The sequence below is a fragment of the Thunnus thynnus genome, chromosome 5 (genome assembly GCF_963924715.1).
Source record: "Thunnus thynnus chromosome 5, fThuThy2.1, whole genome shotgun sequence".
NCBI classification, from domain to species: Eukaryota; Metazoa; Chordata; class Actinopteri; order Scombriformes; family Scombridae; genus Thunnus; species Thunnus thynnus.
Window position 1 is genome coordinate 19,751,230 of NC_089521.1, and position 23,053 is coordinate 19,774,282.

Below are 23,053 nucleotides of genomic sequence, written 5' to 3' on the forward strand. Positions count from 1 at the left end.
AGCGTATAACCAAAGTCAAAGTCCAAAATGGCAAAACAGGGTTCTTACACCCAAATTAATTAGAGTTTCTTTTTATTTCATTTAAATCACAAGCGCAAGGGGCAAATGCACAGATGTTTTGGCTATGCCTTCTTCATTGTGAAATTATTCTACAATCTCCACTGTGATCTCCAAAAGCCAAAAAGTCTGCCCATCCCACCCCCCACCCCTATTCATAGAGTCTAGAGTGGACTTTCTAATAATGCTATGGCAGGCAACTATGCATTGTCTAAATAGTTGGAATGCTTGCACATATACTGTTCTTACGTGGTGCTCCACCTGATGCTTAATTGTAATTTTATCACAACTCTGATGCTTCATTTCATTTACAATAGGCTGTTTTTTTTCCAAGAAGCCAAGGATGTGAATGGATCCCAACGCTGAAGTTTTGGATTCTGTCTCTCCATGGCCTGCTGGGAAAAAAGCTGGACTTGCCCATTGCAGCCCATTTATTAAGCTTGATTCTTCATAGCCACTGTTTCTGTGGGAGAAAAAGAACACAACACAGGCAACTGCAGCTGAGAAGGGTTTTGTTTCTCCTCTCTCTCAGACTGTATGTGCCTCTTCTAGAGGATTTTGGAGAGGGTTTGACCGAGAGGGTTGAGGAGGCTACAATAGAGTCTCAGAGGCTGGAGGAACCTCTCACTGCAACAGATGAATTACAGAGAAAAACATGTCTGTAGTTTTCCATTTCTGTAGCTTCTATCCATTCTGAGTCCTAGTTTGTCCTCATTGGTGGGTGAGACCATCAAGCATCTCAGAGGAGATTATGAGCCTGACTGTCCTGGCTGCTGGGATGTCCATCCCAGACGTCAATACCAGTGTGTTTGTGGCACATTAAAGCCTGGGAGACATGGTCATTTCCAGCTCTGCATGCAGTAACATCTTTGACATCACTGTGGGGTGAGCTCCTGTAGTATGGAAGCAAAGAATGGCCATAATGATGTGAATCCTATAAACAACTAAATACCTAACTGTGAAATGTAATCTCTACTGAATTCTTAATCTTAAAGTTTTAGCAGTCTGATCAATTACATTTAGGCTCAATTGCTCATCCTCAGTATCCTTGATGTTCAGAATTTCACAACTTGAATTTAGGATCTGAATTATGAAATCTGTGCAAATGAATTATAGACCTGGAGTATTTATGAAAGACAAAAACTTAGATTTTCTGATAAATAATTAGATTTTTTTTATTACTATTATTATTTTCATAGCTGCAAATACTTAAATGTTCAGCCCCAAATGGACAAATGGAAGAAAGACCAAATCTATGAAGGGCAAAAATGCCCTACAACGTCTTTCTTAATGGACTTATTTACTGGATATATGTTTACTGAGAAGATTAGTTCAACCTCTAGAACCTCTGCAAACTCTATAAAGTTGTGCTTATTCAAAGGTCTGAATGCTGTGGATATGAAGAACCAAGATTCAAAATTATTGACGTCTTCCTCTGCATTACAGCCAACTGGCTTTTGGTCCTTTTTTCCAAGGTGGAAAAATGCACGGTATTCAGTCTGAGTTGTTTTTGCCTGGATTCACAAAAGTGGGAGCGCAGAGGTGGGAAGGATGCAGTGATATCTGTCAGCAATAATAAAGAGAAGAATGCAAATAAAATTAAAACTTAAAATCTGGCTGCACATCATTTTGTGGCTTTGTTTTCAGCGAGTTCTGCAGGGTAAGTTGAAACTAAAGATGTGCTAACAGGGCTGTGATGAGGACAGAAATTGTGAATGTTGTTACATAATGATACTGCATGCATTGTGTAGTACGCATTTAAAATAGCAAAACAGGTGTTCAGTTTTAGTGCAGGGAGGAAGTGACTTTATCTGTGGTTACTTATTTCAATAAAGTAAACAGCTAAATAGTATTTTCTACTTTAGATGCAGCTGCAGGCTTTGATCCAACTTCTCAAAAAACTGCCTCCTCGGTGTCTGATGCAAACTTGATGTTTGAAGTACTTTCTTAATTTTAGATTTAACTGAAGTCTTGGTGCAGATAGACAACACATCTTGCTTAATTTTACTTGCAGAGTAAGTGATAGATCTCCCCTTCCCTCCTCTCCTCCAAGCAGTTCCTGCTGGGCGGGGTAGAGATCAACCAGGACGACAACAACATCGTCCTGCTTGAAATGGAGATGGCATCAATGAGGACGGGGCGGGCTTTCTTGGCTCAGATCAATAACAACATTCCCAGAAGTCTGAGCCTCATGGTGCAGATGATGAACACATTCAAGGGTCAGGGGACGGGGCCGGGATGGAAAACACTGTCAGAGTTGTCCCACTGAAATCTCGAGGTGCAGTCGTACCCTTCATAGATGAGGTGAACAGCTGAGTGGGATTTAACGGGTTAAACTTAATGTCTGTAACTGATTCTCCATACAAATAGAGAACCAATGACAGTGTGTTGTCAAGTAAATCTAAGGGTGATTTCACACCTGTAGTTCGGTTCATTTGGTCCAGACCAAGAGGAAAAATGATACATGGTTGCATTTTAGCTCTGGTCCGGTTCCTGTTCACACTGACTTCTTACAAACGAACCAAGAGAAGTTAACATGAAGTTATACAGACTGACAGGTAACTCGTTGATTGGACAGTTTTGGCGATTGTCATCCTGCATCATCAATGCATCATCAGGACCCACGTGGGGAAATCAAATTCCGGTGACTGAGAAGCTTCTGCAGTACTTTAATGCTTCTGATGTATATTTATGTTGTTTGCTGTCACAAAGAGCTCACGAAGAAATAACTGATTATAAACATTATTAGTATTATTTGACTGCAAATCGACCGCATGTTATGAGTAATGACTAACAGGAGGAAAAGAAGGCGTCGTAAAGTAATGATTCAGGGTTTATTACTGTGGGATCGCTGTTATACAATTTTAATGGACTTAATGAACTGACAGAGTACACAGAGGATATAAGGACAGCAGTTTTAACAGCTTTTGATCAGGAATTATTAATCAGGGAAAATACCCGAGCTGACGTGCATACATGTTACCATGGTTACCAAATGATTTGCATACATATATATACATGGATATATAACTTACATGACTTATGCAATTATAAGATCGCTTCCTGCACAGATTTTATGAACAGCAGATGGATTTTGTAGTAATGCTTTTTTTAATTTTTTGATTTTGAAATAATGCTAAAATCACATATCTGCTATCATAAAAATCTGTGGTTGGTTCGTTTGCTTTCACACCACAAATGAACCGCACCGGAGACCCAGCTTTTCAAGCGGTCTCGGTTCGGTTTTTTGATTCGCACCAGGGTTCAATTGGCAGCGTTCTTACCTGTTACTCATAACATGCGGTCGATTTGCAGTCAAATAATACTAATAATGCTCATAATCATTTTTTTTTCATGAGCTCTTTGTGACACCACATACAAATACACATCAGAAGCATTAAAGTGCTGCATAAACTTCTCAGTCACCGGAATTTGACTTCCCCACGTGCGTCCTGATGATGCATTGATGATGCAGGATGACAATCGCTAAACTGTCCAATCAACGAGTTACCTGTCAGTCTGTATAACTTCATGTTCACTCCTCTTGGTTCGTTCGTAAGAAGTCAGTGTGAACAGGAACCGGACCAGAACTAAAATGCAACCATGTATCATTTTTCCTACAGGTGTGAAAGCGTCTTAATTGTCTGCGTGCCATTCAAAGGTTTTATTGCCATATCTAATGTGCACCTTATCATCCGTCCGGGTGGCAGCACTGTACCTAAGAATAAATAGTTCCTATGAGATACATGCTAAACATAGGAAATTTGACATACTTGTGCTATAAAGAAATGAGCGGGTTACACCATAATGTCAACAATAATGCTATTGGCTTATGCACATTATTAATATTAGACTAGAGTTTAAATACCAAAGTTAGTCATCCCAGTTCAAATTAGGAAAGGCTATTTCATTGTATTTGTAAAGTGACAGTCAGTCAGACTACATAAAATGATTTTATATGATAGTATTTAGGCAAAAGCGCCACTTACTTTACATTAAATTAAATATTACCAATGTAGGCTCGTGATGAAGTGAGAGTGAGACAATGCACATAATCCTCTTAGTAGACCTCAGGTATTAGGTATTATGCTGATCCATTGTGAAGACTTGTCCTGCGTCCTACATAACCCATTGGCCATTGGCAACAGTTTGGACTTTTCTTTGGACCACTGTACCAGCTGTGGTGATCTGCTTTTGGAGATTTTTTGCATCCCTGTTTTTGCAGGATTTGATCCGTTTGTGGTAAGGCTACATTTAAGCATATTTTATGTTGTTGTTCTTTTTGTAAATGATGTGGAAATTAACCTATTGTTTCTCAGTCATTTATGTGTTGTGTTTGTGTTTTCTGGCATTCAGTTTATTCTGTTTCTCAGAAACCATCGACATGCAAAGACAGTAGACATAACAGATTCTAAATGGGCTTATCAATAATGCTATGGCAGACAATTATATATTAAGTACACTGTCTGAATAGTTTAAGTGCTTTCAAATGTACATCACAGGTGTGCTACCTACTATCTAAATGTAATTTTATCTGTAATACTTCCTTTCATTTACAATAGGTGGGGTTTTCCAAGCAGTCAAGGATGTGACATGTATCACGCCACTCAAGTTTTGGATTCTGTCACCCCATGGTCTGCTGGGGAGAGAGCTGGACTTGCCCTTCACGGCTGCCCATTTATGCAGCTTAATTCACCATAACCAGTAGCATCACTGCTTTGGAGGAAAATGTATTGCACAAGAAGGAAGCGACTGCAGCTGAGCCGCGTTTTGTTTCTCCTCTCTGGGGTTTTCCTCTGTACCCTCTACCAGCTGACCATCAGTGCCAGACTGTATGAGCCTTTGCCAATGCCTCAGATTGGAGAGGATTTTGGAGAGGGTTCAACCGAGGGGGTTGAGGAGGCTCCAGTAGAGACTCAGGGGCTGGAGGAACCTCCCACTGCAGTACATGAATTAGAGCCAACAGATCAAACAACACCAGAGATGCATCACTCGGATACAAATTCAGATTTTAAAGAAGCCACGTCTACTGAATCTCCATCTTCACCAACCACAAACCGGACTGTTGTGCATTGCATCTATGTGGCTCCTGAGCCTCCACAGGAGACACCCACACCCACTCCAGCTCCTCCTGTAACTACCATTACTCCAGCTTCTCCTGGTCAAGCTCCACCTGTTAAGGGAGAATACCCAGTAGATATCTTTTCTATTGAAGACCGCAGACAAGGCTGGGTGATCCTCCATGTTTTTGGGATGATATACATGTTTGTTTCACTTGCAATTGTTTGTGATGAGTTCTTTGTTCCTGCGCTGGGGGTAATCATAGACAAGTTGAACATATCTGATGATGTGGCAGGAGCTACTTTCATGGCTGCTGGGGGTTCTGCCCCTGAGCTTTTCACCTCCTTGATAGGGGTCTTCATCGCCCACAGCAATGTGGGCATTGGCACAATTGTTGGGTCAGCAGTTTTCAACATTTTGTTTGTGATTGGAATGTGTGCTTTGTTTTCTCGGGAGGTGCTTCATCTAACCTGGTGGCCACTTTTCAGAGATGTATCCTTCTACATACTTGACCTCATATTACTCATCGTCTGCTTCTTGGATAATGTCATAATGTGGTGGGAGAGCATCATGCTGGTGACCAGTTACACTGTCTACGTGATTTTCATGAAGTTCAATGTGCAAATAGAGCAGGCCTTCAAAACCCAAATCTACAAACACAAGAGCATTGTCAAAATTATTACTGTGGAGGAACCCGAAGAGGTAAGCACTCCTGTGACAAAACATAACTGTGTCCTAAAATCAAATGTTTAATGTCTTCAACTGGGTATTTATATCATTGACAGTTTTCTCTAGTGTGGGAGATACTGAGGAGTTACCTAAAGAGTGACTATAGGACAGTTTAGCCACAGAGCTTTAAAGAACAACACGTTCAATTATTGAAGACAAATGTGTTCCTCTTGAGGAGTTAAAAATAAGTAGATTTTGTGATACTTCAAAAACTATTTACTGGCACAATTTTTGTAAGTGTTTAATCTTGTTACCATGAAACAATACTGTCACATAATATAGCACTCCCAAATACAGACGCATATTCTCAAAAGTGACAATAATCCTTTCACTAATGCATAATTTTGTTTCTTAATCTCTCATATTCATCACAACCATGTGTGGTTTATTACTGAAATGGAAAGTCACATCACTCACCACTCATGACAACTCTGCTCCCACCTGTGGGGTTACAGTATATGCAAATCATGTCAAAAGAGTGAAATCACACTTGCCAAGGCCTCAGGGAACCAAAGCTGATCAGCGACAGCAAACTAATCCTTTGTGGAGCTACGGCTCTGTACAAACTGTAGCATCAACGTATATTGTGTTTAACCCTGGTAAGTGTGACTGAGGCTTAATTTACACGAAGTAAAGCTATTTGTGCACATTCGGGGTTTTTGTTGAGCTGGATATACTGCTGGAGCTACGTTCCCACACAGCAAATGTAATTATTTAATCTGTTAAAATGCTTTTTTTTACACCATACAGTCACATCATACTGGTAATTTAGTTTTGATGGAGTGAAGAATAATTTAATTATAATCCTATACATGCCATGCAGCTCCATCTATTTTACTCACATGTAACAAATAGCAATGTTAAATGTGAAATAGAAATCTATAGAATTATAGTACATTATATAGGGACTAATATACAAAGTCCACCAAAATGAAATAACTTTGGTGTATCTCTACAAATGAATAATTAAATCAAATTAAATTGTTGCACACAGACAAATGGGGACGATGAAGATACTGCCCGTCCTGCTCCAGAGGACAAGAATCTGTTAAAGGTAAAAGTCAAACTATCAACCAACCAATCAACTGCAATAAAAGACACAGAAAACATCATTCTTACCCACACATTCACAGTGTTCATGTACTAACATTTTCTATGTTAATTTTACACCTTACTTATCTTTCTACAGTCTCTTTCATCTATAACATTTTGTTAATAAGCCATTCCTTCAAGTGCTAACACATGTAAATGCACTGTCAAGAAAAAAAAAAACAAGCCTGACCTCCACTATGACATAATTGTTTCACACTGATGTGTCACTGTCTGTTATTGTGAATAGCTGTCATGACCCTAGCCATGTCTTTCCCCAGTTGAAGCCGTCTCTCCAGCGAGGGGGAAGCTCAGCTTCTTTACACAACAGCACCATGAGAAACACCATCTTCCAACTTATGATCCACACGTTAGACCCTTTAGGAGATGGTGAGTACCTTCATGTCATGACGATAGCACTAATGATTGATAATTGTGTGCCTTAAAAACTGCCCGTTATGATGAGTGCCTGGGGATTACGTCCTTCTCATAGTAAAATGGATTAGCAAAGTGTCCCAAATGAAGGCAGCACTAAGTCCAGATTGATACTAAGCAGATAAATACCTACCTCAGTCTATAGAGGAATCCATTTGCACACCCACAGTGAAATATAAAAAAGATCCTAAAGACATAATGGGTTTAGTCTACACAAGGGTTCTTCAACACAAAATAATTATATGTATAAAAATCATTTCTATTGTGTCAGAAGCATTCCTAGAAGTGGATCCATGCCTGTTAAATCAGTTAGAAAACAGAGAAGTAATCTAATCTGTTAACTAAGATGTGGTGCAGGCTGGTTAATCATGTGACCTGTACAGCTCTCCCTTAGTTTTTCTGATTTTCCTGGTTTTTAAGGTTAGAATTGTATTGTATTATGCTATGATGGTCATACTTTGATCATCTTACTAAAATGTTCATATTTTCCTGTTCTCTGGTTGCCTGAGGCAAGACCACACAGTACAGTATGTCCCAATTTGTTTACCTGTGTCCGCCTGGTTCATTCATCTTCAATAACCACTCCATTACTGGAGCACAATAATTAGCTTTTGAATGAGCCTATAAAATCTGGATCACAGCTTGTAGCCCTTGTATCTCCATACAGTAAAATGAGCCCTTAGAGACCACTGGCCACATGGAGAAGAGTCAAAACGACATTATAAATATCTGTGACCTGCTCATCCCACCTAATGATCTGTTGTCAAACTGAAAGACACAAAGATTATTTTGTTAATCAAAAAACATTGATATTTGGGGATTCTGAGCTTTTATTTTCTTCATTATCTGTCCATTAGAAAAATAGTTTTGTTGGAATGCATGTGTGCACTAGAGAGCAGAGGAAGGATCCTGTCTTGTCTTATGCTGTGCTGTGCCTCTTATTCCTTTGATGAGCTCATTCTTTCTTTCGTAACATTGCCTCAGGAAATATTGTGCTGCTGTTGTTGCTTTTTGATGCTGCACTGCTGGTATTTCACATTTGCTAACTCATGATTGATGTGACTGATTATTTGTTTTCCACATATTTCTGTGAAACTATTTTAGTCACATGACTGAGAAATTCATCACACCATTCTGAAGTTTGTTTTTGCTTGTTCGTAGGGAAATTTAAGGATAAGGCTGAGACTCTGAATAATGTGGCTAGACGGAAGGCAGAGAGCAAAACTCAAGACAAAAGTGAAGGTAACGTGGAAGGATGTGATGGTCATCCACTGATCAGATGCCTTTCATCAAGCTTTCAGACTCTGCTCATGAATGGACTCTGAAAACTGCTCATCATCTACGCTGCAAAGCTCTATCTTCCCATACAGGAAATATACTTAAAATATGAACTGAATAGCTCACAAAGTGGCTATAGAAAGATGAATATGTCTTTGATACTGTACATGCCCACCATAATAATAATAATAATGATAACATAATCTTTATTGCCTCCAATGGAAAAATCTGTCTTTAGCAGATGCTGCTAGGCAGCAAACTGGATGAGCAGTAGTAAAATATGAAGTGTATACAGGGAAGTGTAAATAAAACACAAGGAATATATTTAATTTCACACATGTACAATATACTGTATAAAAACAACATACAAACAGTACTAAAAAAGTGTACTAAAAAGGAGCATGTAAAAAATCCAATATACAGTCCAGTTGCCATGAGAATGACCTCATCTATCATCCTAACAACACATACACTGCATTTCCTTATATGACCAGTCCTGAAGTCTTACAGATAGCTGAATGAGTAAGAAACATTACGCATTTGAATTCCTTTCACAGATGGTGGGGGAAAAAATGAGCAAGCCAAAGAGCCAGAGGCTGCCCCAGCTCCAGAAACAGAGAAGAAGGAGCAGACAGAAGACAAGAAGGTACTCTACAACCAGCCCAGAAGTCAATCTTTGATAACTGTCTATGTAAGAGTCAATGTGCCAAAACTTTAGGCAAACAGCCTCTTTAGCCCTGTTTGGTCTTTGCTTTTATCTGTCTTTTTCCTCTATGTTTGTCCAACGTAATGTCTTTCCTCAACACTCCAGGACGATGTGCCTGCAGGGGAGGATGGGTCAGAATGCTCAGACGACTCTAGCAGTGATGAAGATGACAGCGATGAGTCCAGTGATGAGTCCAGTGAAGATGAAGATGAGGAGGAGGAGGATGAAGATGAAGAGGAAGGAGGGGAGAACGAGGATGAGCCTTTGTCTTTAGCGTGGCCTGACACACCACGTAAACAAGCCACCTACCTCTTCCTGCTGCCCATAGTCTTCCCTCTGTGGCTCACAGTTCCTGATGTTCGCAACCAGGTAAAGACCCGGACAAATATCTCAGATCAGCTGTGATATCTCAGATGTCTTTTACGTCATGTTCTTTGTTCAACAGAAATCCAGAAAATTCTTTGTGTTCACCTTCCTGGGCTCTATTATATGGATTGCTGTCTTCTCCTACCTCATGGTGTGGTGGGCCCATCAGGTTAGTTACATTTCGAGGTTTGAAATGTTAAGCACAGACACAAAGCAGCTTCCACAATGATTTTTGTAAACTGGAAACTGAGTACACATAAATCCAGGTATCAAAGGATTTTATAATTCCATTAAAATCTACTTGAGGTTGTGAAAATGTTTTGAAAGTGACAGTAAGATTGTGCCCTGAATCAGTCATGAACCCTGATTTGCCCTCGTAGGTGGGTGAGACCATCGGCATCTCTGAGGAGATTATGGGCCTGACCATCCTGGCTGCAGGGACATCCATCCCAGACCTCATTACTAGTGTGATTGTGGCACGTAAAGGCCTAGGGGACATGGCTGTATCCAGCTCTGTGGGAAGTAACATCTTCGACATCACCGTGGGGTGAGCTCCAATAGCCTCGTGTGTTACATCTGAAAATGAAATGCTGATGAACATGCAGGTAATGGATTTCTTTGTCTCCCTCTTTCTTCATGCTTCTGGCTCTGTGCACCTTGCCATCTCTCTCTCTTAAAAGTCTGCCCGTCCCATGGCTCCTGTACTCGTCCTTCCACGGATTTGTTCCAGTGGCCGTCAGCAGCAATGGGCTCTTCTGTGCCATTGTGCTGCTTTTCCTCATGCTCCTCTTTGTCATCATCTCCATTGCATCCTGTAAATGGAAGATGAATAAGGTCCTGGGCTCCACCATGTTCCTGCTCTACTTTATCTTCCTGGTGCTTAGTGTGATGCTGGAAGACCGTCTCATTATCTGCCCTGTTTCCATCTGAGTGTGATCAGAAGCCATCACCACACGCAGAAAGCTACTGTAGTTGCTCTGCATTGCTGCCAGTGACTTTTGTCTGTCAGCAGCAATACACATACTACATTTTCTAGAACTTGTTACATACTCACTTTTAGTAACGATGGCAGCTTTTAAATTATTGTTTCCATTACACATGGAGATGCAGAACTACTGTCTAATATGATGTAGATTGTGCAGTTATAGCAGTAAGGGACATTTTTTTCAGAGTTTACAGAAATTAGAAATCTAGGATAGGTGCACAATTTGGACGAATTTATGAGTTTCTAAATGTGAATTTTGTACAATATGTAAGTATATACCTGCGCCAACGACTGTTTTTTTTAACTTTCGATATAGAAAACTTGCTTGCTTGAACTACTTCTTTCATGCACAACAGTTTTTATAAAAAAAAAAGTCAGGCAAAGCAATAGCACTCACTTTGGAAAATGATGAATGTGACAATCATAGAATAAATGTGTTTATTCATAAATGAAAGCAAACTATAGATCCAGCGAGGGAAGAAATTTGATTTCTTTTTTTTATGTAAAATTCATACAAATTAGTATCTGTGTTACAAATGATAAATAATACTTCAGAAACAGTTTAAATTGACAAGTAGTGTAAACAACATGTAGACATCAAATGATGTTTTGGTCATCAGTATTTTGTTTTTTTGTCACTGTTTACAACTTACAAGGTGATTAAAATGCAAATTTACATGCTGTGAAACTGGTGTTTATTCCAAGCACACAGCCGTATCTGATCCAGCATCGTATTGTGAAGTCCAGTGATCAGCTGAGCAGCTGCATCGCACTACAAACAGAGTCCAGGCAGGTGTTTGTCAGTTTAAAGTGAAGGACATTATTAACACAGTGAACCATCACACTCATTTTTTGGGAAGTGGTTTTGAATTAGGGCAGGTCAGAGCTGTTGTTCAAACTTAACACATTTGACAAAACAACCTATGTATCCTACGTATTCTATCAATCAAATTTATTATAAGTGGTTAAAATGTACATTTTATTATTATAACCAAAAGAAGGTCTACAAAATGTTAAATCAAATATTGTATATTTTTATAGACCCATTACTGTGTCAACAAATGAATTTAATTATTTTAAAAAAAAGGTTTTGATTAAATCAACAGATTTTTTTTATTTTCAGTTATTATTTGTCTATAATTACTTTGATTGTACTGTTTTCAAGGAAATCTATCCTTGGTGGTCCCAAATAACACACTAAACTAACACTTTTAAAAAGGTATTGCTTAAAAAATTGAAAATACATCATAGAAGTTTTACTCCCTTTTGGGCTCTTTTGGTATAAAAAATGATAAATGAATAAATGTTATGCATGTTGATCATTGAGTTCTCCCTTCTTGATTCAGAAATAATGTTTTATCATTTTTGATGTTATGATCCAGTTTAGTGTATTCAGGCATGTGAGCACAGCCCTGCCAGGTTTACAGGGTGCAAATGAGGAGGAATTTCTTTGCTTTCGTTAACTGCACGTAATGGAAATGTTAGACAGTACAGTGAGTCCTGTAGCTGCCCAATTACAAGTCACTTAATCGTAGGCTGCTGGGCCACAGCGTTACATAAATGAGAATGAATGTCAAGAGCTCATCTTGTCAAAGTGCTTTGTAAAAACATGAATGTCTAAAAGTACGTACTTATTATAACACACTCAACAACAGTCTTAATAAGGTCACCGGGACCACTGAGAAATTCAGACAACTTGATCATACACTTACTTTTACATACTTACTCACAGCTTCAACACAAAGTCATAAAATAGACTGTAGAACTGTACAAACATGTTACTATTGATATACTGAAAATACAGTGGATTTTCTAAATATTTACAAGCACAGGGCCTGTCACTCCAGGCCTCTCAGCTCTAACAGTGTACAAGAAACTCATGGCAGTCGCTTTACATTAAGTGTCTTTTTCCAATTGTGCTTAAGAGCTCTGTGCTCCAGTCAGGTGAGCTGGTCCTGAGTCTGAAGAGCAGTTAAAAAAAACAAAAAAAACAAAACAAACAGCAGCAGTGACCGTGGTTGAAGGAAAAACATAATGTGACAGAAGAGGAGATGAAGTTCACAGACTGGGCTCCCCAAAAGTCCTCCTGCACTCCATGACCCCTGCTCCAGGGGGGCGGTCACAGTTGTGTGTCAGTTTAACCAGGTTGGGGGTGAGGCGATCATATGCCAACTTGTACTCCCGGTCAAATGCATCTGCAATGAGATAATGGTTGGTTAAAAATGTGGACTTGATGTATCCTTATCAGAAAACTTAGGTGACATGAATTGTATTTAATCCATTTGCTTCTGTATAAGTGTCTTTAGCAATGCTAGCAGCTCTTTAAGGCTGTACTAAACATCTTTACATGCTAGCATTTGCTACTTAGAGCTAAACAGAAAGTACAGTTGAGGCTGATTGGAATGTCATTAGTTTTTAGGTGTTTAGTCATAAAATAAAGTATTGGGACAAATTAAAATTTTGACCTGCTACTGTAGATGCAAAGGTAAAGGATCAATTATTGCAATTCATCTTGAGGGAAACATGAATGTCTCTACTGAATGTTGTGCCAATCTATCTTGTGGATATTTAGATAGGACACGTGAAAACTTTGACCTGCTGGTGGTGCTAGAGGAAAAGTCAGAACATCACCAAAGTCTTTAGGATATATTCTCAGGCAACCAGGAATGACTGTTCAAGATTTCATGACGATCGATCCAATAGCTGTTGAGATATTTCAGTCTGGACCAAAGTTGTGGACTGATTAGACCAACATTGCTGTCCACAGAGCTGCTAGCACAGCTAAAAACACAATATCATGCTTTTGTACTCACTGATATTAATGTTGTTCTTGCCCAAAGACACCAAAGTGAGGAACAATAAATCTCTGTACAGGCTCCTTTTTGGGAGAAAAAAAAGAGCGATGATTAGACTTTCTATTCATAACATCTTCTCCACATTACTTTAGACAAAAATCTTTATTTCCTCACCTCTGTCTTTTGAAACCTAGCTCTGGCCCAAGGAGCTGGATGATCTGGCTCATGGGCTGATAGACATCACTCTTCTTAATGCTTCTCACGAAACCCTGCAGAAGCTCCACCGTGAAGAGCTGGCCTTCCTCACACAGCCCAGAGCGAACTAGGGAGTTAGCACCTGCAAAGAAAAGAGAGATAAAAGTCACCTCGATCAAAGGCTAATTCATTTCCATCACTGAGAATCAACTCTGAAAGTATAGCACTGATAAGGGCAGCATCACTAATAGGAGTCCTGAACTGAATTATGCATGATTTCCTAGTTACTTCATATGCATTATCTAATTTACATGTACATATTTAGCCTTGATCAAACTTGCCAGTGTTACCAGCCGGAACATTTTTTCTGAAAGTAATTTCACCCTTGAAAACGTAATCTGCAACAGTCTATTAAAGTAAACTCTATAATAACTTACAATGTGTGTTCCACAGGACATAACAGGGTTGAACTTTGTCTTGGTGTAACTTTAGGTTGTCCCACATAATCCTCACAAGCACCTGCTTACTGTCCTCGGATGAAAGAAGAGTCTGCAGGGACAAAAAAGTATGGAAGATCACTACATTATTCTGTATTGTATGTATTTTATCATCTTTCATTTCACTTGAATGGCACAAGTTTATCTTGTTAGAAAAATGGGGCAATTACGGTGAAAATATATGTTGTGTATGTGTCACCACAAGGGGTCAGCAGAGACAGGACTGTGAAAATTGTACACATAGGAGCTTTAAAACATGTTGATAAAGTTATGGCTTCAAAGTTTATGGGTCAGTTACACACAGACACTGGCATGTTTACCTGGTCTCCATAGCTACAGTGCTGGGAGGCCAGGATAAGAGCCGGCAGGTTACTTGGTAGCTCCAGCCTCCTGAAGTACCACACCAGGTTCCAGAAGACGATGGGGTGCTGGTCGACAACACTCGGGGAGGAGATGGCCTGGTCACCCTCGTTCACCAGCAGGCTCTCCAGCTCTTTCCACAGAACCAGAGGGCTCAGGTACGGCACCGTCACTGGAGCGGAGGCTGACGTTGGTACAGACATCGTAGCAGGCCCGGCACTACCGCTGCCCTCCTGCTTCTGCGGGGGAGCTGCAGATGACTGAGCTGCACAGTCTGCCCCAGACATTTTGGCCTCAGGACTGAGTGACGCAGACATGTCCTCCTCTGTAACAGGATTACTTTCCTTGGAAGACCTGAGGGGAGACACAGAGTAGATCTGTTTAAAGAGGCCACAGGGATAAAAGCTGTGTCTGAGTGTGCGTGAAAAAGTAGAATGCCAGACAGCTGACAAGACACTATAAAAATAGACAACCAGGAAACCTGGTTGTGTTTCTACATAGAGCATATCAATGACATCAATCCTCATATTACTACTGAGTTCGGTGTATAATAGTGGAAATGGTGAATCATTTATTTAGTGTGTTTGTACACTGTATGAAAGTACAGAATAAATTATGTGGTCGTCTGTGTAAAGGGAGGATTTACCTGCTCTGTGGTCTCAGGTCTTTGATTTCCACATTGAGGAAAGGCAGGAAAGCTGTGCCACAGAAAGGACAAGTGCTGTTGAGGTTGGAGTCGTTAGCTGTCCAGCCGGCCATGATCTCTTCGTCATACACCAGACAGTCACACGTCTTACAAAGTGAACAGCTGGACATCAGTACCTGCAACACAAGGCATCAGGAAGAAATCAGACACAGTGCAACTCAGTCTGAGTCAGTCTGAAGATGAGCATCTGATCAGGGATTTTTATTTGTAAGTAACTCACCTCGATGGTGTAATTGGGAGTGGGTTGGAAGCGGCTGGTGTCGGGGGAAGAATCTGGAGTGTGAGGAGTTTTAGAAGGAAGTGCCAAACCACCTGGATATGATGGAGGATTATACAGTTATACACACAGAGCAAAGCCAACACTTAAAACAATCAAAGTGGGAAATCTATGTATTATAGTCATAGGTAAAATAACCAGGATTGGGTCAACAGCTTTACTAATGATGACGAGAACTGAGCAGAACAGCTACCTGTTCTTCATATTCTGTTTTCAGTGGACGTTTTTGCGTCTAAGCGAGTGTGTGTTTCACATTCGTATGTCTGAGGGTGTGCACGTGAGTATGCATGCACGTGTGCATGTTCACGTGTTTATGTTTAGCATAGGGCCTGTGGCTAAGTGCAGCCTACACACTGAATCAGCCCCCATGCCTACTGGCCTAGTTTCCCACAGAACAACACCTGACTCTCTCCATTACTGAGTCCTGCTCTAAATTTTGTCAAGAAGTGTTTTGCTTGGAACTAATACAATGCTACAGTTAATCAAGCATGGCTGTTAGCCATTACATTTTCATATCTGAGAATTTTTTTTCTTTAAATAAACTGTTCATCTAAGGCAAACATTTCAAGATTTCACATATCAGTGAAAACCAAAACTAGCAGCTTTATTCCAACAATATCGGTTATGCCGACTAATTAAAGGATGTGCAACAAACCAGAGAAGGAGTTGTGTCTGAACACTCTGTTGGGGGTGCTGGGGCTGCCCAAGTTGGTATGGCCGACTATAGGGCTCCTCCTGAGCCGAGACACACTGCCGTGCTGGGGGGAGGTAAAGCCATCTGGGTCCAAACAGGAGTCATTATCAAGAAGCGAGGAGCAGTCTGCGTCTCCTGAGGTCAGTGAGGATACACTAATCTGGTCACAGTTTGAATCCTGCAGGAGAGGAGAAAAAAACATTACTGTCACATTACAAAAATTGATTGTAAAGCCAATCTGGTCTTATGAGAATTTATGTTGGGAATATTCGTTTGTGAACAAGGTTGCGCTATCAACCTGTGTCAACGAAGTCTGAGAAGACAGACGGGAGTAGAGGCGGCTGGCCTTCTCAGCCACTCCCTTCCCTGCTGATATAACACTGCTCTTAAAGATGTCCAGAGTCGGTGTGAACAGAGAGTCCATGGAGAACGATGAGGTGGAGGGAGTCGGTGATGAGGGTGACACCAAGGAGGAAGGCCTCTCCCTGTCTTTGTTACAAACACCCAGAGGAAGAGACGGTGATGGCCTCAGCCGCTCCCTGGGTTTGACAGGCAGTGGGAAGTGTGTGTTGGAGCGGAGCAGGGTGGAAGGTCGGGGGGAGGTGTGAGGAGATGATGCAGAGTGAAACAAGGGGCTTGAGGGGTTCTGCAAGTCCATACTGGGTGTGCGGCTGCTCAGAGGGCTGTTAGTGTTGTTCATGTACATCTCAATCTCCTCAGCGAGCTCGCGGCGGGCGGTGGGTGTGCTGCTGTTGTCCTGGTCGCACTCTTGCACTGTCGCTGTAGCCATCAGTGACAGAGGATCAAATCCCATCTCAATACCTGTCCTCTTCACAGTCCCGGCACTGCAGCTCACGCTCCTCTCCACCAGGGGTTTCTGTTTACTCTTGTCAGCCTCCGTCTCCTCTTCCTCCACCCCGTGCAGTCTGTCAGCAGCTAGGTGGTGCTGCTTCGTTGAGGTGAGGTGAGGGACGTGGAGCCTCAGAGACCCCTGTCCACCAGACAAGTCCAGAGACTTTGGTCGCTCTGATTTTGGCAGAGGTCCACACAGAGCAATGTCATTAGATGGATTGGAAACGAGCCTGCCACCATTGCCTGTGACAAAAACACATGTTGCCAAAAGTTTAGATACAGAAAGAATGAAAATCTGAAAAAATTTTATGACATGACAATCTTCTCTATGAGTAAATCTCACCTGCACTGGCATCTGTTGATTTGCAGCCTCTAGTAGAAGGAGAGATGCTGCTGATTGGAATCTCAGTCTCGGGTGCTGTAAATTTAAATGACACCATATTGTTAAAGATAAGTGACATCGTTATATCCATGCAACATTTTGCATTCATTATATTTATCAAAAGCTTTTGGTCATGCAACATAACGCCATGACAACATAAAGCCACTGCAGAGGGATGAAAAAGAGGAAAACTATCCAACAATTTCTGTAACTTTCCGATACCAACTCTCCGACATTCACACCTGCTTAGGGCAGTGATTGACCAGCTGTGAGAAAGTTGGCAGGATTTTAACTTGTGCCCTCTCTTTTCATTCTTTAAACAACCATTTTTGTCACTTTTCATGTGTATACTCTCTCATTATTGCGTTTCAACCTTTTCTATGAGGGCAAGCTTTTCACACTGACTCTTAGTGTGGCTGTTCAGAACAGATATAAATACTTTTGCCTACTGATGTGGTTGGATGACACCTCACACAGACTCTTTTCTATCATAACCTGGCATTTATCCTAATAATTGCATCAGATACAGCACATTGTTATTTGCAACAAAAATTCAAGACAAACAATCACCTGGTTACATAAAACACTCACTCAGGAACAGTCCGTTTTTCAAAAACATCCAAATATAACAGAAAATGGACGGGTAGAGAATATGTTACACCCACACTGGGATACGATACCCCCAGCTTTTGAAGAGAGGGCATTCATTTTGCTGCCAGTAAATGGTGATTAACTTTTGCTGAAATGGTCACTAAGTGTCAAAGATTAGAGGTGGCAGTTAATCCATAACTCACTGGACTGTCTCGGTCCTTTGTCTTCCACCAGCGGCGTGCTGTCACTCTCTCTACCGCACATCCTCTCCTCCTCTTTGGACAAGGAATCATAGCCTTGGTCTGACTGTCCACCTGAGACAGATAAAAAGATAAAAAGTTTTAAACTTCTGAAAACCAGAAACTTATTTTTTATACACCACCCCCCCAATTACTTCTGTCTGAAAGAGCTGAGTAAATCCAACTATTTAGTCTCCATGGATTCTTTATAAGAGATAAGTGATCTGATCTCAGTGATAAGTGATCAGCAGAGCGTGCTGACGTTCCCTACAGCTTACAGCAAATTACGCTCCCAGAATAGAAAAGCAGGAGCAGCAGGGGTGGAATTTAGTCTTTGAAAACTTCATGATATTCACAAGATCAAACTGCTGAAAAAAGTACAAACCGTCTCTACTGTGATTTATATTTTCACATAATTTCTGGTTTATTCAGCTGAGGAATAAGAAAGATGAGAAACAGGTAGTGTTGAGTGTTAGCCAAATTCAAATACATGGTCTAGTTAGTATAAGAGCAAGAGAAGATATGTTGTCTGTATTTGCTGCCAAAGTCTAGTTTATATTTTCACAAAAATACAGATATTACACACACACACACACACACACTGCTATCTCATTCTCAGTTCTTCTTGTATTCAACCAGAAATGATCTTCCTCACCTGAGAATGTTGTCACATAGAATAAAAGACAATCAAATCAAATCAAATCAAGTATTTTACAGAGAGAAGCTGACACATGAGGGAAGATGGGAGAGGAACAAGGAGGAAAAAAACGAAAAAAAAACGTGCTGTAGTTTCCTACCTGTACTAAATCCATCATCACTGGAGTCCATTTTAGTGAAGTCAGTGTCGATGGAGGTGCGCTCGGCAGAGTCATTAGCGCTGTCCAAACTGCCATGACTGACTGTGTCAAGATCACTGCCGTCTGAAGGGAGATAATGGAAAAGAGAGGTGATGAGAGGTTAAAACAGATGACAAGAGCCCAGCTGGTATAGGAGAAGTGTATAAACACTCTGAATAGTGCTGTAATTGTTATCATCCACTGAAAAGATGCAGGAATGCTTTGAATGTCACGTAACTGTCATCATGATTGAACATCGCTCAACATAAAAGGATGCCAGAGTGCCAAAACAAACCCGAACTTTCACTTCTCTGTCTTATTTTTAACTCAAAGGAGAGCCAAAATGAAGGCTTAACGACTCACATTTGATTGCAACTCATTTCATTCATTGTGAATTCACAGATGAATGAGCGCACAACAACAACGATATATAATATAAAGTGTACAGCTTCATGTTTTCATTAGAGCCCCACACACAACATATCATCTTGTAATGAGAGTCTGACTGGGCTGTTGTGGGAATTAGGCACTGACATAAAGAGCAACCTGTGTGTTGTGACTGCTGGGGAGGAAAACCTCTTCATTCTATTTAATTAGTGGCATTAAAAAAATGCGTGTTGGGAACAATAAGTGCCGCAATGGGGCTGGAGCTTGGATAAACCTTGTTATGAGACCAGGAAAGAAGCCTAACACTGTTCCCACATGATCAACCTCATTTACATTAGGAATTACAGAAAGTAATAAAAAAAAGTGCACTGCGCTATCAGTGAATCATTTACTGAATTTGTCTGTAATTGAATCGTAATTACTGCTGAACTTAATGCAATCTCAAATGACTTTAGGCCTGATTAATCTTGGGTAACAACTTCAGCTGTGTGTTTTATTATCTGTATCCAGTCAGTGTGGGAGTTCATGATATAGCAGTTAGTTTTATGGTATTGGGCAATAATTGCTTAAAAATACGGTATGGCTAACAAATTGCGGCAATTTGATAAGTGAATTATTCATTTGATAGTAATAAGTGTGTGTTTTCATTTCTTATAGCTGTGTCTCTCATATATTAGCAGCCAACTTTAAATGAATGAGGTTCATATCTAACTTTTTTCTGCATTTATAAGCACATTTCACACTTCTAATATTTACAAAAATTGGTTTTCACTGTGCCTATAGGGAAGCTTTCAACAATTTACTTTCTGGAGATTACAGTGTATTACAGCGTGTTCCTGGAGCTGTTTCACCACCATCCACTGCTTTTTGTCAGTTGGTGAGTCAACAGCAGATGTTCTTGAAAGTATTGCAAAGAAATGAAAATTATCAGTGTGGGTTTCTGCCAAAATTGTCATGAAAATGAGTGATTATCAAATAAATCGTTACATTATCAGTAAAACTGTAATATCATGCATCACTGATTCAGAATGATTATTATTCTTACCTGAGAGCTGAGGATCTCTGTGTGGCGTTTGTTGTTTCCTCCCTGCTTGCTTGAACTGGACCACACCCAGGACCACGTTCCTCAGCTTTCCCCACAAAAAGTAGCCTCCTCTGGTAGTGGAGGGCCAGGTGCTCTCCAACACCGCCTGCAGCAGGAACATGAATATGAGCTCATAAATTCAGATTTAAATCAAACATTTCAAGTTATATTTAAATTAGCTTGTTTGCTGTTCGGTTAATATCAATAGCACGCACCTTGTTGTAGTACCCATAGGTGATTGCATTTGGTTGAACTCCAGCCTTCTTCATCTCAAACAGCACCCTGACAGCTAGGACTGGCTGACTGTACTGTCCACACAGCTGCAGCAACACACGGTAACACACCTTGGACAGAAAAACGCAAGTATTTCAATGTTAAGAATGTACACTATACTTATTTCAGCAAACTCTACACTACTCCCTATGTAGACAGTGTGGTTTTCTTATATGTGGCCGTTTCCTACCTCATCTGGAGCCTGAAGCTTCTTGTCTTGCATCTTCCTCAGCACATCGTAAGCCATGCGCAGAGCCCGCACCTTTGAGTGGCAGGTGCTGACAAAACCAGGTAGACAGATGAACCACAGGCCATAGCAGTGGCGCAGCAGACACTTAGACCACATCTGAGGCATTGATGAATAGGTTTTGGCCATCCTTTGAGCCGATTTGATCTCCTGAGACAAAAAAAGACCACATACTGAGATGATTTATCTTCCTTTAGAAACTAGATTTGCATTTTGCATTCATTCATACTCTTATCCATCATTATGCAGCAATAAAACAAGATTACATTTTCAAAATGCAGAAATAACAAAAGAAACAAATATAATCAAATTTGACAATACATTTAACACCATAAAAAATCATCATTCACCTTTACGACAGTGTAAAAAGTACTGGTATTTAGTATTTACTTCCAGAAAATCACACTACAGTGTGTATAGCTGACCTGTTTAGAGCGTCTAAAGATGGCTGTAGGGCTGGCTGGGCTGCTGTGGCGTGAAGCCAAGCCGGCTGATGGAGGATTTGGTCCCTCCAGCGGTTCCAGAAGCTCAGCATTCAGTACAGGGAACCCAGAGTAGCTGCAGAAAAACATAGACTCTGTCAGACACCATGACATAGCCAGAAATAGACATTGATCATACTTTATTCCACATAAACACTGGCAAGGCAATTGGCACGCACAATAATTTGGCTCTGACACCCAGGAAACTTGAGCACTGACATAAAATCCAAAATGCGATGGTGATCCAGCTGAAAATAATCACAGAGCCCTACAAAAATAGAGGCAATTTATGCTAAGTCTCTCCTTCAGGTGCTGAATTGTGTGCATCCAGTGCTGGTGAGAAGTGCTCTTAAAGTGCGTGCAAGACAGAATAAAAGAAAGAAACAATCTGTCTGGTATGTATTGTTTAGTTATACCTATAGCACAGAGGATGTTCTTCTCCTTGTGGGAGTGGAGGCAGCTCTGGAGGGTTTATATAGACTGTGTGCTCGCTGCGGTGGGATTCATCCAGTTCGATCAGTCTGGTGTCCTCTGGCCGTTCACTGTCCATCTGGTGTGCAAGAGAAACACATATTCATGATTGTTCTACCCTCTCTTCTTCATCTTTCCTCTAAGCTACGTTACATTACGTTAAAACACAAATCCATAAGCGCTAATGCTGCCTGCAGGATCATGGACATCTGAAATGAGCCCTCAGATCAGATCAGATATGAGGGTCAGAGAGGACAAACAGATGTCAGTAATGAGTTCATCTAACTCAGGAGTGTGTCCTGTGTCCCCATTCCATTTATCTAAAGGGCATTGCCAAGGCAGGGGCTTGATCCTATGAATCCCTCAAGACTACATTAATTCAGGCTGCAGTGACCTGGACAAAATGAATGCCATGCTGCTCTGGGGACATGAAACCATTACTGTACCGTTTTGGCAGCAATGCTTGAAACTAAACTGCCACAAGTCCTTCAGCTCAGAACTGACTGACTGATCTGCTGTGTAGAGAAATGTGTACAAAGCCTCACTGCCTGCCTGCCTGCCTGAGAACAACAGCAGCAACACTCCTTTGTATTGCACGGCAAGGTAAAGCCTACGTGTTCTTTTTTAGGAGAAAATCACCACTGAATAGCTGTCTGGGAGATCATAAAAACCCTGCTATGCTGATGTGCAGTCACTTGGCTTATCTGAATCGATTAGAAGCTTATCTCGGACATGAACTTCACAAAAACATTAATATTATGGCAGGGGCTGAATAGCTCCCCAGTGCCGCTGTGTTACAGGGTTTGTTCCACTCAGTCGAGTGGATGATTCCGTCAACTGGCTCTCAGTGACCTGTTTGCCCTCGCTTCGATTCTGCTCTGTGTTTCTCCGCTTGTTGCCCTTCCTCTTACACCCAAGAAGTCTTTCTCAATCACGCACTTGTTGTCAACCTCAGCAGCAGTGACGCTGAATGAATCAA

The 23,053-nt window shown here is 40.8% G+C and overlaps 2 protein-coding genes across 4 annotated transcripts in view; one reads left to right on the forward strand and one right to left on the reverse strand.

Annotated features, from left to right (window-relative positions):
• Positions 1-11,382, forward strand: slc24a1 (solute carrier family 24 member 1). Of its 2 annotated transcripts, XM_067589866.1 has the most exons (12): positions 1-1,717; positions 1,923-1,996; positions 2,114-4,299; positions 4,620-5,820; positions 6,842-6,901; positions 7,218-7,326; positions 8,533-8,613; positions 9,207-9,295; positions 9,461-9,724; positions 9,801-9,890; positions 10,102-10,268; positions 10,402-11,382. In XM_067589866.1, the coding sequence occupies exons 4-12, from the start codon at positions 4,786-4,788 to the stop codon at positions 10,649-10,651; spliced, it is 2,145 nt and encodes a 714-aa protein (XP_067445967.1). In that variant the 5' UTR covers positions 1-1,717; positions 1,923-1,996; positions 2,114-4,299; positions 4,620-4,785; the 3' UTR covers positions 10,652-11,382. The 2 variants fall into 2 exon arrangements, with proteins under 2 accessions (XP_067445967.1, XP_067445968.1); XM_067589867.1 differs by lacking the exon at positions 1,923-1,996 and having other exon boundaries at positions 1-952; positions 2,072-4,299.
• The window catches only part of dennd4a (DENN/MADD domain containing 4A), a 23,641-nt gene continuing 11,715 nt past the window's right edge, over positions 11,128-23,053 (reverse strand). For both annotated transcript variants that reach the window (XM_067589865.1, XM_067589864.1), the window contains 17 exons: positions 22,020-22,153; positions 21,547-21,679; positions 21,065-21,271; positions 20,817-20,945; positions 20,563-20,707; positions 19,092-19,214; positions 18,259-18,369; positions 17,426-17,500; positions 16,529-17,325; positions 16,192-16,408; positions 15,480-15,571; positions 15,200-15,375; positions 14,514-14,907; positions 14,134-14,245; positions 13,676-13,838; positions 13,520-13,584; positions 11,128-12,901 (listed from right to left, as the gene is read on the reverse strand). In XM_067589865.1, the coding sequence (XP_067445966.1) occupies positions 12,765-12,901; positions 13,520-13,584; positions 13,676-13,838; positions 14,134-14,245; positions 14,514-14,907; positions 15,200-15,375; positions 15,480-15,571; positions 16,192-16,408; positions 16,529-17,325; positions 17,426-17,500; positions 18,259-18,369; positions 19,092-19,214; positions 20,563-20,707; positions 20,817-20,945; positions 21,065-21,271; positions 21,547-21,679; positions 22,020-22,153 (3,210 nt within the window). In that variant the 3' untranslated portion in view covers positions 11,128-12,764. The remainder of the gene's footprint in view (positions 12,902-13,519; positions 13,585-13,675; positions 13,839-14,133; positions 14,246-14,513; positions 14,908-15,199; positions 15,376-15,479; positions 15,572-16,191; positions 16,409-16,528; positions 17,326-17,425; positions 17,501-18,258; positions 18,370-19,091; positions 19,215-20,562; positions 20,708-20,816; positions 20,946-21,064; positions 21,272-21,546; positions 21,680-22,019; positions 22,154-23,053) is intronic.